Source organism: Calypte anna, chromosome 18 (genome assembly GCF_003957555.1).
Source record: "Calypte anna isolate BGI_N300 chromosome 18, bCalAnn1_v1.p, whole genome shotgun sequence".
NCBI classification, from domain to species: domain Eukaryota; kingdom Metazoa; phylum Chordata; class Aves; order Apodiformes; family Trochilidae; genus Calypte; species Calypte anna.
Window position 1 is genome coordinate 11,259,846 of NC_044263.1, and position 21,631 is coordinate 11,281,476.

The 21,631-nt window shown below is 47.6% G+C and overlaps 1 protein-coding gene across 3 annotated transcripts in view; it reads right to left on the reverse strand.

Moving 5' to 3' along the window:
• The window catches only part of SEPTIN9 (septin 9), a 127,623-nt gene extending 112,109 nt beyond the window's left edge, over positions 1-15,514 (reverse strand). For 2 of the 3 annotated variants that reach the window (XM_030461707.1, XM_030461706.1), the window contains exon 1: positions 15,304-15,513. In XM_030461707.1, the coding sequence (XP_030317567.1) occupies positions 15,304-15,325 (22 nt within the window). In that variant the 5' untranslated portion in view covers positions 15,326-15,513. Of the gene's footprint in view, positions 1-15,303 lie in introns of all 3 variants that reach the window. The other variant, XM_030461708.1, reaches the window with a different exon arrangement.
• Positions 15,515-21,631: the final 6,117 nt, after the last annotated feature.

Here is a 21,631-nt window from a genome sequence, read left to right on the forward strand (position 1 = left end):
TAGGAAGGAGGGAAGGTGTCTGATGAACACTTCTAAGCTGCAGCCTTGGTCAAAGAAGGAAATCACCAAACTTGTACATTAACCAACTGCCCCAAGGGCTTCAGCAAGGCAGACATGTGCTAGGTAATGATTAACATTAATAGCACAAGAGTCCTCAAGAGCCTAAATGGACAAGGGACAAGGCTTAGCAGGCAGGGTACTGTGCACACAAAGAGCAAAAACCCATCAGTGCTCATCATTTGCCTTGCCAAAACACCAGTTAACAGCACCCAGACTTCCCAGTATACCCGACTTGCTGAGGTTCATCTGGCAATGGCCATGGCTTAGTTGGAGAAAACCAGTCAGATTTGAAGGAGAGGAAAGGAATTTTAAAACTGCAGTGTGGTATTTCCACATGGATCAAACACTCCCAAGACACCCTGCAGCTCTCCTCCCTACAGCCCTGTAATGCTCTGGCTCTGACCACACAGGAGAACTCCTGGTGCAAATTTCCCATCCCAGCATCTGGTTCTTTGCTGCACTCTGACACCCTGCACAGCTTCAGCACACTGAGCAGCAATGTGTTACTTCTGAGAAAAAAATAAAATCTTCCTTGCTTAGATTTTAAATCAATTTCTTGCCTTCCTGTAACCTCAATGCAGTCCAAATTTTATTTTTCAGCCACGGCATTTCCTCACTGACTGCTCACTGCTTGTGTTTCAGACACACAGAACTCCCAGAATTTGTTTCAGAGAACTCCCCCCACAGCAAACATCTCTGGATTTATCATCGGAGCCCTGCAAGCCTGGGGCTGCCATCAGGATGTAATACAGACCCCTTCTGTTTGCCAGGCTCTGAAAGGCAAATGTTGATTTTTCCCAGAGAGGGATGGGGGTGTATAAAGGAGGAAAGCCAAGATCAAAGAGGCAGTGGCTCACTAGCCAAAGGGCTGCCAGTGACAAAGGGCAAAGATTGGGGGTTCTCCTGAGCCTGGGTAACCCACAGGGATGACCCAAGCCACCAGGCTGCTTGGCCAAGGTCTGGCAGTGTCTGCAGCTAACAGGACATCCAAAGCAAACCTGGCCACCTTGTCCTCCCCAGCCTCAGGGAGCAGCACCTCCTGCACAGCTGGAAGAGATAAGGGGCAGCCTTTGGTTTTCAGTCCAAAGACCTTTGGTGTTGAAGACATCACAAAGGGAAAAGCTCAGCCAGGGCCTTTACTTAAATGCAAACATAAAGGCTCATTCCAGACTCACAGCAAAATACTCTTTACCTCCATGCATCGGGAGAACTGCTCCAGCACAGGCATCTAACAGCTGGATGAAGGACCCAGCAATGGGTGAAAGAGCAGCCAAGGGACCACAGTCCCTAAATCCCATTCCCCTATGAGGGGTCAGCAGTCAACACCAACATTACATTTCCTATGATCTCCCTCTCTCCCCTCCAGTCTCTCTCATATGAAGCATTTAAAGACATTCAAAGGAGGACCAGGTTCTCAAAAGTAATGATTATCCATGCTGAGCCCAAGCCTGCTGTACATCAGCATAATAAGGAACCTAACACAGAACACTAAATCATTCTGCATTTCAAAACAAGATGCAGAATCAGTACTTAAGTGTTAGTTTCTTATCAGCTTATCCTTTTAAATCTATATAAGGGACAAAACAAGTCTAGACCCAACACCTACCTGTCTGCCAAGCCATGCTCTCCAACAGCTTTACAGAAGGGAAACAGGAAAATTAAGACTAGGTACATTTAAATAAGCCTCAGCTGTAGGAACCACCTCTACTTGATGCTACTCCATGACTGCACACTTCTCTGCCCAGATACCAAACCATCCCAATGCAACTCATTCCTCTAATGGGTTTCTGCAGCTTCCAGCAAGGGAAAGACAAAGGGAAAGCACCTGGTACCACCAAACAGCTCAGCCCTGGCACAAGGCAGAGTGAAATCCCTGCTGGCACAGGTGAAGAGCATCTGAAGTCATGGAGCAGTGCCTGCAGCCTCTGAGGAAGCATTTCTCTCTTAAAAGAGGGCTCACACAAGGAGAGACAAAGCCTGGTCTGTAGGTCTGGCTGAAAGGCAGCATTGTGCACTGCATGGAGGGTGCCATGGGCCACAGAGCTGGGCAGCACCAGGTCCAATCCACAGCCCCTCCCTCGAGTAACTCACCCCAACCATGGAAATGCTCAGCCTCCACTATGAAAATAATTGCAACAAAAAAGGGAGTTGCTATTTCTGAAACAAATACACAGGTATGCACAGGACTGGGATCAGCTTTGTGCTGATGTGGATTCTCCCAGGAAAGCTCAGCCTGCACCTACTGAGCAACCCAAACATCTGTGCAGGCTCCAGCACTGTCCAAACCCTGCACTGTGCTAAGCAGCAGCAGGAGAGAAGATTCCCAGCATGGAGAAGCTTCAAGATTTGCACCTTATGCCATACATAACAGAGCAGGCTCTGTGTGACCTGCCCTGGTGCATGCTCAGCAAAGCTGAAAGATTTTTCTCTGGAGGATCAAGTGACTTCTGATGACCTCTACACCACCACCAGAGTTTCTCAGGCATGTGACATCTTTGTAATCAGAGGACTCCAAGACCTCCTGTCAAGAGGGGATCTTTGACACTGTCATGTCCCTCCAGTCCATGCATGTCCCAACCCTTTGTTTCCCCACCAAGAACATTGCCCAGGCAGGAGCCATCCCCCCCTTCCCCTGTCCAGAGCTGAGGGATCAATGAGGGCCCAAGGGAGGATGCTCTGGAAGGGGTGTTAGAAATTCCATCCTTATCTCCAGAGGCTGAGATCATGAGTAGAAAATACTTCTGTGTTGTCTCAGCAAGCTTCCTGCTGGCACCCCTCTTCCTTTCTGGGAAAGCATCTCTTTGGGAACAGTGTTGGAGCCAGAGGAGAATGTTCACTGGTACTACCTCAGTAAATGTAGTTACCACTTCTGAGACATCAGCCCTGTAATGGTGCCTGTCTGTAGCATGAGGAGCTGCAGGTCAGGGGAAACAGCCCCAGCTGCCACTTCTGAAACAAAGCAGTCACTGTCTGTACCACTGCTCACTGGTGGCCACGTGCTTTAGTGTCTGCCAAGAAAGGATGTCCCCTGCTTAGGGTGATAACCAGAGGTCTCCAAAGGCCTGGATTTAACTCCTTGCTCTGCCACAGATACCTGTGAGCCTTGAGGGCAACACCTGCCTGAACATTTGCACATTAAACCTCTACACAGGAGCCCCGGATACCCTCAGCAGTCAATAGAGCAGCCAGGCACTGCAGCCAGTGAGTCACTTCCACCCCAAAATGGAAATGAAAGAGAGATTCATCTGAGAGCCCCTGGCTGGAGAGAGGCTGCAGGGAGCAGCTCTGACTCAGAGGCCTGCTTTTAGATGACTCAACTCTGACAAAATTGAATTCCAATTTTTTTCTTTTTTTCCAGGCCTCAGTCCTCTGTGATATGGGATATTATCTCTCCCTGAGCTTGAAGATCAATGTCAGGAAGATTGAAGACACAGGAATAGGAAGCACTTGGGTTATCTGCACAGTCACCAGACAAGGAGCAGGAGTCAGGATATCCAATCATGCCCCAACCTGGCCACACCAACTGAATTAAACAGCTTGTTTCCTCAGCAAGAAAATGGAATGAGTGTTTCTTTTCACAGAGAGTTTCATTTGGGAAGGCACAGAAGACAAGACAGCTTTTATTCACACTGTGCATCCCCTGGAGGAGCCCAAAGCCCCTCTCTGTAGGACTTGGTGACACCAACAGAGAGCAAGGGCACTGGCCAGGTAGCCCCATGCTCCAGGAGAAGCTGAGAAACAGCCCCATCCCTCTCTGGAGGGAATGGTCACCACTTCTGTCCTAGGTTTCCCATGTGTAAACAAAGCATTAACCTTCAGGGCTCTTGGGCATCTGTCACCATCAGTTTATTTCATAAGAAAATTAAATTAAAAAGCAACCCACAGCTGAAACAGTGTTTGACCTTGCAAAGATTACAGTTACATGATTTGAAAAGCAAAGGGCCCCCAAAGCAGAGATTTCTACTTAGTTTATAGTCTTATTTTGCCCATAATCTATAGGGAACAGGGCTTGGATGCTTCCAGGATGTTCTGAGAAACTATGCCAAGACAGTTTTTAATCCAAAGCCTGATATCCCAGCTGTGTTTTGAGCTAAGGATAGATCATTCATTAACCATCAGAAATGGAGAATGAAGTTTTAAAAGATGAGGATGATCTCAAGTGGAGATGAAATGCCAGTATGTTAGAGAATATTACAATTCAAATTAATCCTGGCACACTAGAAATGGGCAACAAGCAGAAAACTTAAAGATGCAATGTGATTCAGCAAGGACCAGTGCAAAAGACTAATCCATCCACAAGATTTCCTCAAGTTCAGGGTTGCAGGAGGTTCTTCTGAAAGATTCATATCCTACATGGGCTGAATCACCAGATTTTGTCATCACTGGCCACAGAAACAGTGGTGATAAGTACTCCAGGCAAGTTCTTGCAGGAGGGTGGGATGGAGCTGATGGCAAATGGAAGTGTGGAAGGGCTGTCAGAGCCCTGTAAAGCAGACAGCTGACATCAGCCAAGCTCAGCCCTGGGAGGATAAGTTCACCTTGTACAAGATCAGAATGAGACCATTTGCAAACCATTATCTCTGTGCACTGGATCGTCAGGGAGAAACCCAGCAGGTGCCAGGCAGAGCATCTCTGCTTCCAGAGCCCATCTGCACTTTGCCAGCCTGTCTGCCTCTGGCCCTGCCATGCCCTTAGGATTCCCTCCTGTGCAAGCCAGGACAGACCTACCTGAGGAGAGCCAGATAACCTGAGCAGGCATGGCCAGCCTTGCAGGGAGCAAGCAGGCTGTTCCCATCAGACCTGCAGGGCTGACTGCTTCCCCAGCCTGCCCCCAGCCCTGCAAGCACAGAAGTTGTGCCAGAACCTTGTGGAAACCCTCAGAGATTCCCCCACTCCTCAAGGTTAGCAGGAGGTCCTCCAGGCTGTGTTAATAAGTCCTGAAACTGAAGGTTCCTTGGAACAGGACAAAGTGCTGTACAACACCAGCTCCAGGTGACAGCCAGGTGTTTGCTTAGAGAGACACAAACAAACCCACCCTGGAGGGCCTTGTCCTCTCCTAAAAATTCCAACAAGGTCACCTCCAGATGGACAGCAGGAGGGCATTTTCATGTAAAGCATCTTGCCCCTGTGCCTGCCCTGGCAGCTCACAGCCTGTGGAGAGGACAACGCAAGAAAGGAAAAAAGCCACAACTCCTGGCAAGTACCTGAGCAGCCTCCTCTTCACAGACAGGCAGAGGTTCATTGCCATACTGAGCACAAGGTGAGTGGTTTTAGCACCTTATCTCCTCCTTTTCTGACCCACTGTTCTCCACACAGTGACACCTTTTGCAACAAGCCATGTATATTTTAAAAGAATTTGCAATTTCTGGTCCAGAATGCTCCTGACCCAAGAACCCAGTGTGGGTTTTTTTTCCTGTGGTTGTCATTGCTGGTGTCCAGTTGAGAAGAGTTAAAACCTCACACATAATAAGGGCTGCTATAGAAGGGACATTGCCACGTGTAGGGGGCTGGGATGTGTCTGAGAAGTTGCAAGGGATCCCCCTGCCCTCTACCTGTGCTGTGATTATACAAGGGAACACTGAAAACAAGGCTACCAAGTGCTCATGGCACCTGTGCTATATTCATGTGAAAAGTGGGACCCTATGCAGATGCCCAGCCTTGCTGTGAAGTGGTCACAGAGCAGAAATCATCACTAAAAAAAAATTCTTTCTGCACTTAAGAGAACTCACACTACCTCACTGAACTATTTACAGCAGGAAAATTCAACTGTAAAATCATTCAGCTGTTACTTTTTACAGCTCTTACTTTCTCAGAGGCTATCACAGCTCTTCTCCTGCTTCCCATCCGCTACACCCCAACACAACTTCTGCCTATTGCAATTTGTTCTAGCACATAAGTCTTTGAATAAATTGTTTGTCTTGATGGTTTTCCTTCCATCCTTACACGATTTGATGCTTTCTGTTCTTTCTTCACTACAGTGAGCTATCTTTGGCTCAGAAGCACAGAATCTGCTTCACCTCCTCTCCCTGTCTTGCCCACCTTCAAGTGCATTTCTGCAGCTTCTACACTGAAGAAATCTCTAATAGATCTCCCCATTCAGACCCCAGGGTAAAGCCCAGCAGGGCCTGGCTCAAACCCTGCCCCTGGGATGTCTGATGATGCACAGTTCATCAATGAAGTTGCTTCCTTCAGAACATCTCTGCTCCCTCTCCAAGCCCAGCAGCACTATGTGCTGGCTCTGCATCCTTTTCTCATGCCCTTCCAGGCCCAGCCCTGCCTCCTGCCTTTCCACATTCCCCCATCCTTCTCCACCAGAACTCTCCCAGCAAAGCTTCTGTTTTTCCATTCACCCACCCAAGCTCCTGAGTACACTTAACCTCCAGGAAACACTTCTCACCCCTGCAATGCCTCTCAGTAGCCATCTATCCACCAGCCAGAGAGGCTTTGGGCATAGAATTATCTCCATAGGGTCAAGAATTGGGAAAAGCTTTATTTTTATCCAGGACTAAAGTCAGGTTTTCCTCCCAGCTATGATTATGTCCCAGTCTAACCTCCTAGCTCCTTGCTTCCCAGTGTCTGGAGCCACTAACCCTTCTCCTGTGTTACAAATTCTGCCAACAGCAGCCAGCAAACTGCCCACCAAGGAACAGGAGCAGTTTATAAAAGGTTCTAATGCAGACACCTGCAATAATAAGCACCTCACCCATTAACACAAGAGGCTTTTCTGGCCTTTACCCATTGCCAGGAGCTCCCATACTTATATTCCAGGCCCAAAGGACATAAAAGGCTCAGTAAGATCTGAGCATTAATCCAGATACATTTGTGAAACAACTTTTTACTATTCCCTCTCTGCTCAGGCTCAGCCTCAGGGCTCTTTGTTTTTCTCGCGATGCTTAAAGACTTTGTGAAGCCAAACAAGAAAAAAAACAAAAAACCTTTCACCCACAACCTTTCTCCTCTCCCCACCACACAGACACTGTCTGACAACCCTGATGTGTATCTTAAAATATAGGTACCTGATGCTGATTTCCTAGGGAGCAGCTGGGATGTGAAGGAGCACATGGAGCAGCACATGCTGCAGAGACACATTTGAAGCTTCCTCAGATGGCTAAAACTCAGAAGGATAGAGCTTAATTTTCCTGAAATTAATCCATCACTCCCAACAGTAACTTCAGAAATCAGCTGTCAGAGTGTTTCACATCACTGTTGGAAGTTTTATCTGACAAAAACCCACTCCAAGAAATAAATGGCAGCCTTGCACTGCAGCTGCCAAGTGGGACAGGAGAGACCACCCAAGCCCTGACAGCCCCCAGCACTGACATCCTTCCCATGCTCAGAGATGGGGCTCACCAACTGAAGCATCTCACTTGTCAGTGCAGCCATTTAGGAAGGTGTTTACAGATGCAGATGAACGACAATTAATATTGAAGGGCAATTAGCTATGTTAATGTTAGTCCTCCAGGCTGCCCAAGTCTGAACTGTTCAGTAAACACTCAACAGCTGAGTCAATATATCTGCTCGAAAATCTACTTGAAAAAGAGGAATTTCAAAGCCCATGGCAAGGTGTGGTGCTTTGGTACAGCTTTGGCACAACTCAGGCTCACATTTCTCTGCCCAATTTGATAAAATTTGCTTTCAAACATGTGAAGACAGGACACCAACAAGAGAAAAAACCTTTACACAACAGACAGGGCTGTAGAAGCACATAATAAAAAGGCTGAATTTAAGGAATTCCTGGTGCTTCTAGCAATTGAGTTTAAGTAAAAGCAATAGAGCACCTGTAACTACTTGGAACACTGAAACCCAGCAAGGTCAGAAACCTCCCCAAAAGGAAACCAGAGGATGAGGAAGATTACTGCATGTCAGGATTAGACTGGCAACATCAACTTTTAATACTTCAAATTAAATTCTACAGAGGAAGCAAATTGTTTCATCCTCATCCCTACTGATTAAAAACAAGTATTTCTGCTTTTAGTTAAAAAAAATAAATAAATTGAAAGACATCTTGGAAGGAACATGAAAACTGAATACTGAATAGCAAAGCAATTACAGAGTGCTAATGGCTGACAGCCCCTGCTCACAGAGATGGGTGGGTTGGGAGGTCCCTACCAGCTGAGTCAGTAAGGCAAATGTGGTATCTGTAGCCCAGAGCTGAACCTTTCCTGCAAGCAAACCAAAGCCTCCAGCCTCAACTCAGGGCTTTTCATCATCTTTAAACTCACTTGAACAAACTCCTGACACCTCCCATGGTCTATCACGTGTAAATCCTTTGTCCTGACTTGCAACACACCAAGTTCTGTTATTCATCTCAGCATCTTTTATTTGTACATGCCCAGGCACTTACAGCTCAGCCACTGAGTCACTCAAAAGCAGCTCTTGGCAGTAATAGCTGAGGGCATCTTGTCCTCATTTCCTTTGTTTATTCTGTTCATTACATGGAGCTATAGGCAAAACCCATTTCCCTTGATAACATCAGAACGAAAGCACAAACTTGCACCCAGGGGCTGCTCTTGAGGACCAGGACTCCCAGTTCCTCAGCCTGCAAAGGGAGGTGAGTGCTGGTGAGCTGAAGGAATGACTGGTGCCTGGGAGACTCTGCCCCTGCAGCTGCTTTGGGTTCAGCCCCTGAGGCCCCCTGGGATCTTCCCAAAGGGAGCTGGTTCCTCTGCTTCTTGTCCCTTAGCAAGTACTCTCTCTGCCCCTGGGAACCAGAGCCTGAGCTCCTTTAGTCCCTCAGTCCCCAGAATAGCAATACTCCCACACCAGGAAATCACAGACTTGCCTGAGCGTTACCATGACCTTTGGATCCATTATGCCATCAGCTGTCTTCTCCCTCTACACTCCTCTAAACAAATCTCAGAGCTGCACAAAGTGTTTCCTGAAAACAATACTCATCTGGCATGGACAAAGGAAAAAAAAAAAAAAGGAAAAAGGAAAAAAACCTCTTTTTCTGCTTGTTGCAACTTGCAGTCATCCCTCCAGTTTAACTTCCACCTGCTTTACCTGGGAGCCTTGAAGGCAACATGATGTTTGAAATAAAAGGAGGGGACAGCATTGAGACCCTTTCTGCCCAGTACAGCCATCTGCTTTCACAAAGACAAAACTTTTCCTTGCCTGTTCCTCCCTCTGTCATCCCCCACTGATGCTCTAGGGGTGTCTGAATCACACTGAGCTCTGGGGTGCCCCATCTCCCAGCAGCTGGAAGAAAAGCCTGTGCCAGCACCCAAATGATGAGTTACTCAGAAAGCAGCAGCTTTCCAGGCAGCAGTGACCTTCCCTTTTCAAGACAAACCCTTTAAAGGGTGATTGAAGCCACCCTTTACTGGGAAGTCACTGCAGACCAGTGTAGGAATGGACTGACTCACTGTGCCTCCTCTCTCCCACCACACTGCAACGTGGCAAGAGACCCCTCCAGGGAATAGCAGCTGCTCAGCCAGGGCTGCACAGGCAAGGTTGCTCCTCCTGAGGACACTGGAACTGGGCAGAAAGGAAAATTCCTTGGTGTGTTGCTAAACACACTGGTCCAGCCAGTTCTCAAGACCCCTTGGGACAGGTGGATCCTGTGTGCCACCCATGAGCTTACAAAAAGCAAGCAGGGACTTTGCATGTCTAAGCAACAGGTTAAATCTTCACAAATTGCTGTGATGCAAAGTTCTCTCTTCTCCTGACTTTGCCCTGGACTTGGATCCCAACTTATGCTTCAAAATCCCTACTTCTTGCTCAAGAGGGGACAGGTTAGCCTCATGCAAAAAGCTCCAACAACCTGCACCTGCTTTGGGGAGGGATTTCCCTGCCTCTGTGGCAACATCTCCCCATTCCAAGTGTCACTGCATCTTCTGACTCACCCTGGGTGGGCACAGCAAGATCATCAGTGCTTTGGGGAGGTGGATAAATCACCCCATTGGGCCCCACATGGCTTTTTATTCTCTTCTGCATGTCTGCACGTTGTGGGGTTTTTTTGGCTTTCTCCACAGGCTGGATTCCCTTGCTTCTCTCCAAACTATTTCCTAACACATGTTTGGATGTTTTGCTACCTGAAGCAAAGCTCTAACACTGTCTACACATGCCAGCCAAATCTGGCAACAGCAGAGAACCCAACCACAGCCATCACACTGATCCTGCCACCCCAGCACAGCACTGTTACAGGAGAATTTTTCTGTAACAAGATTACATCAATCATCACGAGCCATCAGATTCTGTTGACATTTATGGCAATATGTTCTGTCAGCATGCAAGTAAAATATAACAATCCCACTTTTTGATTGGACATCCCATGATCCCACCTCAATTTTTTGCAGGAAGGAAGCAGAGAGGTGAGCCTGCCAGGACTGATGCCAGCTGCCATCAACAACTCTTGATATCTGCTAAGCAACAAAAACAGCCTGCAAGGCCTTGAGGGCAGCTGAGAACAATCTGTTCAAGGATGAGGACACTTTCATCCATAGGACACTCCAACAATTGGTAGCACTACAGGAAAATTACAGGCTTTACTACCACAAGAGAAGACAGGAATATTAGAAACCTAATTCTCTAAAGCATACCTTTTTCATTGTAAAAGTAATCAAAATAATTGCTAAAGGCTTTTAGCCATTAACCACACAACACAAGCCCAGGCAATGCTGCCTCTTGGCCATGGCATCATCCAGGGAGCAGAGTCAGGGACACTGCCCTGCTCACGAGACTATAGCAACACAAGAACAGCACAGAAAACGTTGCCTCCAATAAACCAGACACAGGCAGATAACCAGCATGCTGGGATCTGCTGGAAGCTGCCCCACACCTGTGGCCCCACCTCTGTCCCACTAAGGCCATGGGATGAAACAGAAATGCCAACACTTCTGGGTGCAGCAGATTTTTTCTGCTCCTGTTCTGCAGATGCCTTCCTGCAGACCACTGGGATCCTTCCTACCCAAGCTGTTTGCACAGACACTGCACAGCCCTGCCACCAGCTTCTTCATTAACAAGTTTGTAACCCCAGGACTGCCAGGGACTGGGGTCTTGATCAACAGCAGCCAAAAAATCACAAAGGAGACACCATGGATCTGCTTGGGCACATCAGGCACAGGCAGGGCTGTTTCAGGCACAGATAACAGGCAGAGATGGGGTAACAGGACAGTTCACACATCTGAGCTGGTGGAAGCATTGCTTGCATTGAAATCAGGCTTTAAGCAGACAGAAGATGAAGATCCAGCTTCTTGGGGTTGGCTGCAAAACCTCAGATTTTTATTTTTTTCATGTTAATTTACTGGCCCAACAATGCAGGTTTGGGGGAGTAAAAGGTAGATGTGAGTTTAAACCAGAGGAAAATGGCTTTTATTTTTACATAATTCAAAACATTGAGTTCCAGTGCAAAATGACAATCTAAAATTAAGTGTTTTTGTTGGATCCAAGCAATGTGTCTTCCTTGATACTCTCATTTTACCAGTGAGATAAATAATTAAAAAATTAAATAAAAAGCCCAAACAACTCTGTTTATTTTTCATGGCTTAGACAAACACAGTGCCAGCTCACTGCCAAGAGAGAGAGTTCAGTTCAGAAGAGAACAATGGGGCTTTGCCCCAGCCAGCAGCTCTTCCAGCAGTGAGGTTAAAAGCCATGGAGGGAACTGCAGTGAAGCCTCTTGCATGCTGCATCAGCCTGAAAAAGATCCAACCTCAGTTTTTCCAGACCATCTCAGAAGATCAACTCCAGCCAGAGATGTACTGGGGCCTCTCTCAACACGCAGCACTTATCCAGACACAGCCCTGGATGCTTTATTTTTTGGGGAGGGGGGTGTGTGCAAGTCTCCCCACTTCTTTGTACTTTGACAAACTCCTTCATTTTCTGCCAGATGAGCACTTGCTGCAGTTCCTGTCCCTCTGCTATCACAGTTGCACACCACAGCTCTTGTTTCTCCCCAGTAAGAGCTCTCTGGTTTTTATGGACTGGCTGCAGGTAGCAGAGCAGAAGCAGGGAGCTTTTGGGCAGGGTACCAACCCAGTAGCCCCCTTCTGCCTTGTGTAACCTGCATCAGAGCTGGAGCTGCTCAGCATCTGCAGGAGGCACCAAGGATGGGTCTGGAGCAGGAGGGGATCCTGAGACACCACAAACCCACCCATCAGAGGACAGAGCTCTTTCCCCAGAGCTTCCCAGTTCAGATAATGCCAACAGCTCCAATCTGACTGATAGTCTATTGCAGATGTTTTAGAGGGAATCATTTTGCAGGTCATGATACAGCAAATAAAAACTGTTCCCACATCCTAATGGGAGGATCAGATCACAATTTTCTGTTTCTTGTGTATTTGCTCCTACAGCCTTAGCTCATATATCAGCAGTTATTCTGCTCTACATGCCTGAGCAATAAATTAGAAGTCCATAGTTCAGGTAAGGGTAGGTCACACATAACCACTGTAGATCATTTTGGAGGTACAGTAATTAGAGCAATCCTTATTTCAGTGCATGCCAACACCTTACATAAACCTGAAATTGCAAGTAATCTTTGGCCTAAGCAATTTACACCATCCTTGAAAATACCTATAACTCATTATGTCATCATGAATCCTGTCCATTGCTGCTTTGGAGATGCAATTGTGCTTGAGAAATGGAAAATGAGAATTAAAAAATCCTTCAAAAACAGTTATTCCAGGACAAGTAAAACATCTCAGGAAAAACCTCTCCTTTCCTTAGGCGTCTGAAAAAATAGACACCCCTAAAGTAAACACATTAAAGCTGGCTTCTAGAGCTGTTATTGCTCATTTTTAACCTGTCATGCAAAATACTTTTTATATTCTCCTCTCCCCTCCTCTTACCACTGCTGCCAGGAAGTTCCAGGGGAAAAAAAAGCAGCACCGGGCTGAGCTACACATGCCTGGGGCTATGGCACAAAGGTCTGAGCCTCTCTCTGCTGGTAAGAGGTAAAGCATTCAAAGGAACTCTTTATCCCAACCACACCTACATGGCATGTGCTCAGAAGTCATAGCAGGGGGGTAAAGATTTTCCCTGAAGTATTTTAGAAAAGGTAACTCTAGCCTGGGGTGCAGCCTGTTAGCAGGAGAGCACTACCACAGCCTGGTTGTTGTGTTCCCAGAGGATGGGGCTGGAACTTCAGCTCAGGGAAGTCGAGTGAGATCCTCCAGGGAAGTTCAGCAGGATGCAGTCTATAAAACAGACCCAGAATATACTGGAAAGGAGCAAACAAGGCCAGTGAGGGATGCTCTCTAACCTGAAAAAGTGTTAAGAAGATGCTTATTGTTTCCTTTTTTCATCATTTTGGGGAGATTCTCAGCCAAGCATTGCTTTTTCAGCCTTTCAGGTGTTGCCAGCATCATGCTTGTGAATGCAGTCCTTGCAGCCAAGAAGCCACACTGTCACATCACCCGTTTCTCTGGCAGTAGAAAGCTCAGAAGCTCTGCAATTCTCATGCCTCAGAGAAGCACTCAGGCTTCCCAGTAAAATTCCCCAAAGCAAGCCAGCACTGCTGTTCCCAGTTTGCAAAACCAACCAACAGGTTTATAGGAGGGAGGGCTGGCACTGACCCACACAGAAGTGGCAGCTCCCCAAAGCACCCTCTCCAGGGTGGGGGTAATTCAGGAACCTTTCTGCCCAGGGAATAAGCAAGGTAAGGCTCCAGCACAGCACTGCCAGGAGCTACAACAGGCAGAGCAGACTTGGCAACATGCAAACAAGAGCTGCTCCGAAGAGCTGCCTGTGCTTTTTGTAAGATGTGAGGTGGCCACAGAGCAGTTATTCAGTGCTTCAGTGTAGTGTATCCTGGCTAGTGAAATTCTTCTGTTTTTTCCTTCAAGAGCTGCAGGGTACCAAAGGAAATCTCGAAGGAAACACAGCTGCAGTCCCTGGGGAATTACAGGTACTGAGCAGATGTCAACCATCCTCAGTTGCTACACCCAGCCATGGTGGGTTCAGACACTGACTAGAGACATCAGGGGGGTTGCAGTGCCACAGCTTCACTCCAGCACGATCAGCCCAACACAAGCAAAGCAGTTAAGGACCACCTGGCCTCATCTGCAAGAAGTCATAATATCTGGTCACTCAACAGTGACAGCTTTTTCTCGACAGCCAGCTAACTTCAGACATGTTCTGGTACTGCTTCCCTCTGCTCCAGGGCATCTTTAGCCATCATCTTCACCTCAGGAGGACTTAACAAACAACAGTTTTTTTCTACACACGACCATCAACACCCACTTCCACCCATTACAACAGGCCACATATCCTACTTAGGCTTTCTCAGGTTAACAGCACACAGCTGGTACAAAACCTCCCTGGCAGTCCATTTAGGGACACTAACAAGAGAAGAGAAATGTGCAAGAGGGAAACATGACTAATTAATTTTAACAGCAAACAGGTAGTGGTATCATTCAGGGAATTTTCCAAGTCAAGACAACCCCCCAGCTCCTGTGGCTTATGAGCTCAGGCAGAGCCCAGCTGGCCATGATGTGGCTCACAGTGTGGTAGCTGCCCCAAACAGCCCTGAGGTGACTCAGGACATCAGAAAGGGGCCAGCACGGTGACATTGCATCCCTACAGCAGCCAGGGTGAAGCTTGCACAGCATGGGGTCATGGAGCTGAGCAAGAATAAACTGCAGAGCAAAGCCCTGTAGCCAGAGAAACTGCCCAAAGCATCTGAGCCTTATGGAGTTAGCAGTGAACCTTTTGTAAGAAACGTGGCAGCTCAGTCATACGCCAGCCACTTCCCAGGACTGCTGGCAGGATTTCACAGAGGCTCCGAGAAATTATATCAGTCACAGTTGCTTGGTCCCTTGAGAGCTCAGGGAGCAAGGAGCCTGAGAGAGCAGAGGGAGCAGAGCCCTCAGCTTGCAGGGGAAGGCCGGGAAAGCTGGAATGAGAAGCAGGGAGAGTCCACAGCATTAGGGAATCCCAGCTCTTCCACACCCAATTTGGAATCTCCCAGCCCCGAGGGCAGCCCATGTCGCACACAGTGCCATTGTCTTGTTTTAATTTCAAGCTGCCTGGCGGTACTGGAGCTCAGCCCGTACTGACACGGGTGCTGGGTGCCAGGAACACCGAGGTTCGCCTGAAACAAGCTGCCTCCCTCGAACCGTTTTGCTTTTTAAGCCTTACACTGATCATAAGGATTGCTCATATGCAGACACTCACTCCCCTACTGCTACAAAGCCACTGGGAGGAAAAAGAGTTTGTACAAGTCATGCTTTGGGGGATCTGTTTAACTCTTTTTCCCGGTGCAGAAACAAAGGGAGGGAGGCAGCGGGGCGGCCACTTGCTCACCTGAATACGAGGATTTCTTCATGCCGTCTCTTCCAGCTGTGACATGGGAGCGGGGCCAGCTGGGCAAGGCGTAGCGGTGCTGGGTCCCTGGGGTGCTGGGTCCCTGGGGTGCTGTGCCGCGGGCAGGATCCTTTTGTTGGCAGGGGCAGGGCCGGGGAGGGGACGCGCTCTCTGCCACCGCATCCACGCGAGGGGCAGCCCAGCACTCCCATTAATTAGCACACACCTTTCCTAATCTCCCACACAGCTATGGGCTGTTCCAACTCCCCTGGCATCCGCAGGGGTAGAGCAGGGATCGGTCTTCCCAGCAGCTGCATGTTATCCCCTGGGAAAACAAAGAGTCCCCAGGGAATACTCCTGCCATCTCCCAGCTCTAGAATTCCTCATGTATCGAGCTGGTGCAGCAAAAGCAGGAGAGGGAATTTTGATGCCTCCAACCCGGCGCACCCCATGGCTTTGATACAGCCCTTTGCTGCCGGAGAGACTCAGGTCAGCCCTGCTCTCAAATCAGGCACTTGGGAGTCCAAAGTGCGTTATTGCTGGCCCGGCAGCGGTGCAAACACCTTTTACTCTTCCAACCCACACGTAAAAGGACTCGTTCGAGGCTGTAAATTGAGCAAAGTGCTTGTGAGGTCTTAGAACATGGAGAGAGCCACGTGTGAATGGTTCCTTACTGTTCTGGGGGATGCAGAGAGCCACCTACCCCATAACTCCATAAAAAACCTGGGGTCTGGCAGCTCCCCCAGGTCCCTGGGGAAGGGAAGGCTCCGTGTTGCTATTCCTCATGTGCCTCAGCACCCCGAGAGCTGCCACGCTCCTGGTCGCTGCCTGGTGAAACACGGGCTGGAAAATCAGCTCCATAAACGCAATGAGAGCCGGGGGCAACATGAACACAGAGAGGAAGAAACAACAAATGAAGACAAGCTAAAGGCACAGGGAAGTGCAGGAGCCTGAACTGCTGGAAGGACTGAGCTGATCCTTGGAGACATTACCACAGCCTGCCTGGAAGGGTGAGTCACCCACACAAAGGTGGAGTCCACGAGTGCAGTCCACGTGAGAAAATTCCACCAGTTCAAAGGCACAATTTCAGTAGGAAGGGTTTCTCTTTGGGTTTAGACTATTCTGCAGTAGACAAAATACTGTTCTGGCCCCCAGCCTTGGCATTGTACAGGGATAAAGCAAACAGATGATACAGGTGAAGGTGGTACAGTGCCATCAATATTTGGTACCATTTCTCAGCCGTATGTTATCACCTATAACAGGTATTTTTAAAAGTATTGTCTGAGCCTTTCAGGCATTTAGTGCAAAATTAGGAGCACTACAAAAGATCTCTGCTGTTAGAATTCAGTGCTAAGCAGCCAGATGGCTGCACCAAAACCTCACACCAATACCTCCACCCACTGCTGCATGACTCCAGGGAGATAGTGTTATGCTGTGGTCAGCAAAGAGATGTTGGCAAAAAGGCTGGGCATCAAGAAAACCTCTGAACCACCAAAGCTTTGTTGATTGAGTAAACGTGCTTCTAAGCCCAGAGGAACAATACATTACTCTTTCCACAGGTGCTTTGGAAATCATTAGTCACAATTATAGAAGAGAAACAATGGCACCATGACCTGCCCCACCTCATACACCAAGTAAGGGCAAAGACAGAAGCAGAACCTCCTCCTGAATGCTAATCCCCCTCACACTGTTCTTGCCTGCATCCTTCTGATGGACGTGACTACTTTAATACTCACAGGGATGCACTGTACAGAGATCAAAAGACAACTTTGTTCTCCTCTATGGGTACATGTGTGCCTGAATAAGTGGGTGATTATGTGTGCTGTTAAGTGCATGGTTCCACATGTGTGCCTGGTCATGCGTGGGAAGTGTGGCTGTGACTTTGCAGGGCTGCTGGTAAGCAGCATTTTGGAGCTGTGGCTGGGGTGCAGCTTGACTGCCCAAACACAAACAGCAAATTGGGGAACTGGCATTCTACCACAGAGCCAAACAAACATGATGAGGAAAAAAAAATGGCTGAAGGGGTTATTTTTCTGAAATACTGTAAGACAAAGAAACCTTTTCTTTGGCTACTCAGCCTCAGGATTACCAAGAGAATCAGTCACATGGCTAAGAAGTACAGGTTAATGTTTAATACAATGCAGAGCCCACAAGTTTAAGATATGCAAGTCATTTCTATTTTTTTTTTTCTCCCCTTCTTTCAGAAGATTAATGAGGGAATCAGACTGCAGGTCTCAGCTCAGCAGCCACAGCACAGAGAGCCTCAGCCCTGCCAGAACAGCCAGGATCTGACCTGCCATACACACCCACCCTACACCAGCCCTGGACACCTCTGCCAAGTGTATCCACCCTGGCACTCTGACACCAGTGCTGGCAGAGGGGCAGAGCTGGCCTCTCAAGAGGGCACCCTGACCTCCCCTGTCTCCATCTCCCAGTGCTGAACTCCACACACACAGGGATGTTTCTCAAGGGGTGAACGTGGTCAGGCTCCTCTGAGCCAGCACCAACTGCACCCCCTGAGGCTGCAGATCACAGAATTACCTTAGCTGGAAAAGAGCTCCAGGATCATCACATGCTGCTCCTTCTACAGCAGCTGCTAAGTCTGACCCAGCAGCTTGTTCTGCACGGCTTAGTCTGCAACCCGTGATGGTTTCATAGCAGACATGAAAGGCATTTTTTACCAGTGGGATGTGCTGTCTCTCCCCCAGCAGCACACTCCCCAGTATGTGAAGGTGCTACACATCTCCCAAACTAAACATCACCCAGTGATCAGAGCAGGTAGAGAGACTCACACCATCAGTTCCATCTGGTGGCTGGGGCCCCAAAAAGTAGCAAGGTGAGAGAGAGACTGGGGTAAGGGATAGCACCAAGTAATGCATCCTGCAACAAGGAGGGAAGGATGGAAACAAGGGAAAAATGCAAACCCCTGAACCCTGATGGACCAGCACAAAACTAGACATCACTGTGTGATTGCATTTCTCCATCTGACTCATTCAACCTCTCAGACCAAGTTTCTCATCTTGCAAAAGTGAAGGAAATCTGAGTTTTCCCAGGGAGAGGTGTGGGGAGGCTGTGCATTACTCAGTACTGCCCTGGGGCTCCGAGACATTGCCTGGTAGGCAAAAGTTGCTATTATGGCAGAGAGCAAAGCTCCCCAGGGAACCAGCAAAAAGGATAAGCAGGAATAAATGCTGCAAAGGCCAGCAGCAGAGCAGGCCTGAGACTCCTCTTTGGGGAACAGCTTTTCTTTGACTGATTTAGAGGTGGAAACTCAGGCATTAGGACTATAAACCACCCACATCTCCCTCTCCAGCTCTGGTTGTTTTACATATGACCTCCAAGGTCCTTTTTCCTGACTAATTGCTTTTCTGTGGCTGTAATGCTGGAGAAAAGATGCAGATTTCTTCCTTGCTCTGCACTCATCCTGCTCAGCACAGGGAGGCAGACTGGGCAGGAGGCTACAAAAACCTGAAAAAAGGGGTGCCCAAACTGGAATAGAAATTCAGGGCTAACTTGTTACTGCGTACCTTCAAAGCTGCAGGAATATTTGGCCTGTCAGCTCTGAGCTCAGTGGAGTCAGTCTCCTATTAAAAAAACCCAAAAACATACCTGCCCAGATCTTGAAGAGGAAGATAGAAATCAGTCTGATGATCAAAGTTTTATTCATGAATAATGCAGGCTTTGCAGAGCACAGCATGCAGTGGTCTGGAGGACTGATCAGCAGTGACCTGGAACTGCTTCCCACAGCACATAATTCAACAGAATTCACATCCAAGGAGCCTTCAACTCCTGACTTTGTCAACAGGCACACATAAATCCTGCAACTGCTCCAATTAAGCAGCCCGGTGATCATGCTTGCAGTAAAGGAAAGGTTTATTGGGTGTGTTTGGGGTGCCTTATTTCTCATGAGAATGGAAAACCATGGAATCATGGAGATGGGGCAGCCAGAGGAGTATGAGAAGAGCTCAGTTCCACGTAGATGGAGAGTATCCCACTTAAAAATTATGACAGAGGTCTCAGTTAAGTCCATGTAGCTGGATGGGTGAACAAGACCCATTTACCTGTGAACAGTGTGGTCACCAAAGACTCAGTGTGTACCCCAGTGCATGTGTGAACCTGCTTGCCAAACCCAGTAAAACTAAATGCAAAGAAAGGCAGTGATGTAAGCCATCACCTGGAACCACAGATAAGATCTGTCATACTCTTGTTCTGAGCCACTTTCTTATTTACAGTAACCAGAACTTAATGCAGCTCATTCCTTCCTTGCTCCACAGTATGAGAACACTGATGTTCAGCCTCTCAGCATCCATTCTCTGTTCTCAGATACAGGAGACAAGGCAGTTGTGTTGATCTAAGGCTTCATGTGTTAGTTCCCTGCTCTTTTCCAAGGACTGATTGACTTGGTTAGGATGCAGCCCAGCTAGCAACAGCCAGACTCATTCTGTGGTCTTAAGGGCATGTGGTTAAAAATGAAATCATTTAGCTGTGTGTTTCCTAACTCCTTCCTCTGCAATTTCATCTGACAACAAAGCACTAAAGACCCACAGCATTTCAGCATTGTCATATATAGTCTGATGTTCATCCTCTTTGGGCTGATGGTTATGGTGAGGAAGCAAATAACTTAATGAAGCAATTACTCAAATCAGCAGGTTTTGTTCTTTTCTCCTGCCTTAATTATGAGGAACCAGGAAGAATGTCCAATTATTCAGTACTGAATTTCATTACCAAGCAAGATAATGTGCTCAATCACAAGGTACATCAGATGTCTGTTTTCTTAGAACAGCCTCTCCCATGGTTAGGGAAGGAAAAACACTTCAGTGTGAAATTCAAGCTGAGGAGTGCATTAACACTCAATTATTAACAGACAATATAATAAATATTATAGTCAATGCCTATTCAGTAGGAGGAAAATACCTGAATGTAAGGGAAATCTGAACAAAAGGTCAGAAGTGTTTTCTATTTTGAATAGCCCCAGTCTCTGAAAACAAAGCTGGACAAGGTGCTTCACAAAGCTGAGCCACATGAATACCTCCCCCTTCAGAACAGGAAAATCCCTGGGCTGCTTTCAAAAATGCCAGCCCAGCACTTTTGGAACTTGCTGGAAGTCCAAAAACCAAAAAGTTTGAGTTAAACTCTCAAACCCCTCAAAACCTAATCCATTTCTTTTGCAAATAGACAACCCTGTTTTATTGCCTTTATGGTCCAAGTTTTAGTTGAAACTACAGGAGCAAAGCAACAGCTTCATGCTTTGCATGAATCACAGCCTTCCAAAGTCATGCAGAAAAGATCTGGATCTCACTTGCCGCCCAGCAGGAACATCACTGTTTGTTATCTAAGCACCATGCATAACCCAGGACAGGGTTTGACCCCAGTCCCTGCCCTTGGTCAAGCTGGATTATCAGGTACCTTTTCACAAGTGCAATTTAGAGAAGTGAACATACATCCCTGAGGAGGGAGAAAAGGTAGAATGGAGGCAGAGTGCCAGAGCTCTGAAAAAACAGGTTTTCTGGGCCTGCTACAGTAGGGAAGCACAGAGAAAGTACAGAAAGTGAGAGATTAAACTGCTGGAGAGAAGAGGGACCTGCACACCACCTCTTTAAACCCCCTCCATCAGCAGTAGCAACCAGTCTAGCTGCAGACTTGAACATGTGCCAAGCAAACCACCAGGCTTTTTTTTTTTTCTGCTGTTTTAACTGCTTATGTTTAGAGACATCCACGGGTACTTAGGGAACAGCACAATCATGCTTAAAGCTATGCTTTACTTGCCTGCCATGATTCCTAAATCCAGCCCTGAATGCAACTACCAGTCCTGCAAGTGTGATTCAGAGCACATTCTTAAATGCATGAACTTACATGTTTGCTTTCATATTTGTAAGGGTGTAAGAGGCACAAGGTGCCCCTTCCCCCCCCCCCCGACAGCTCTTAATGGGAAGGCAGATCAGATGCAGAGGGGGCTCTGCCTGTTGCTTGGAGAGAAGACACTGGGCTGGAGCCATGGGGCCTGCTAGAACTGGAAAAGGGGAGCAAGGAACTGGAAGAAAGAATAAGCAACAATAAAACAGCCCACAGAAAATGTGGATAAAGGAAAACCACAGAAGGATCAACGAGAGTCTGACTATAATCACTACCAAAGCAATTACAGAATTAGGGAAGATTTATAACAGACTGAAGAGCTGGATACTTGGCATGTGAAATGGAAAAGCTGTAAGGAGGGAATTCTGTATGCTGGCATCAGGCTCAAGAGCCACAAGTGATGCAGCCTCAGCAGTTCTGTCCTCTGCTGAGCAAACTGAGCAGCAGTTTGGATGTCTTTACTTATACATCTCAG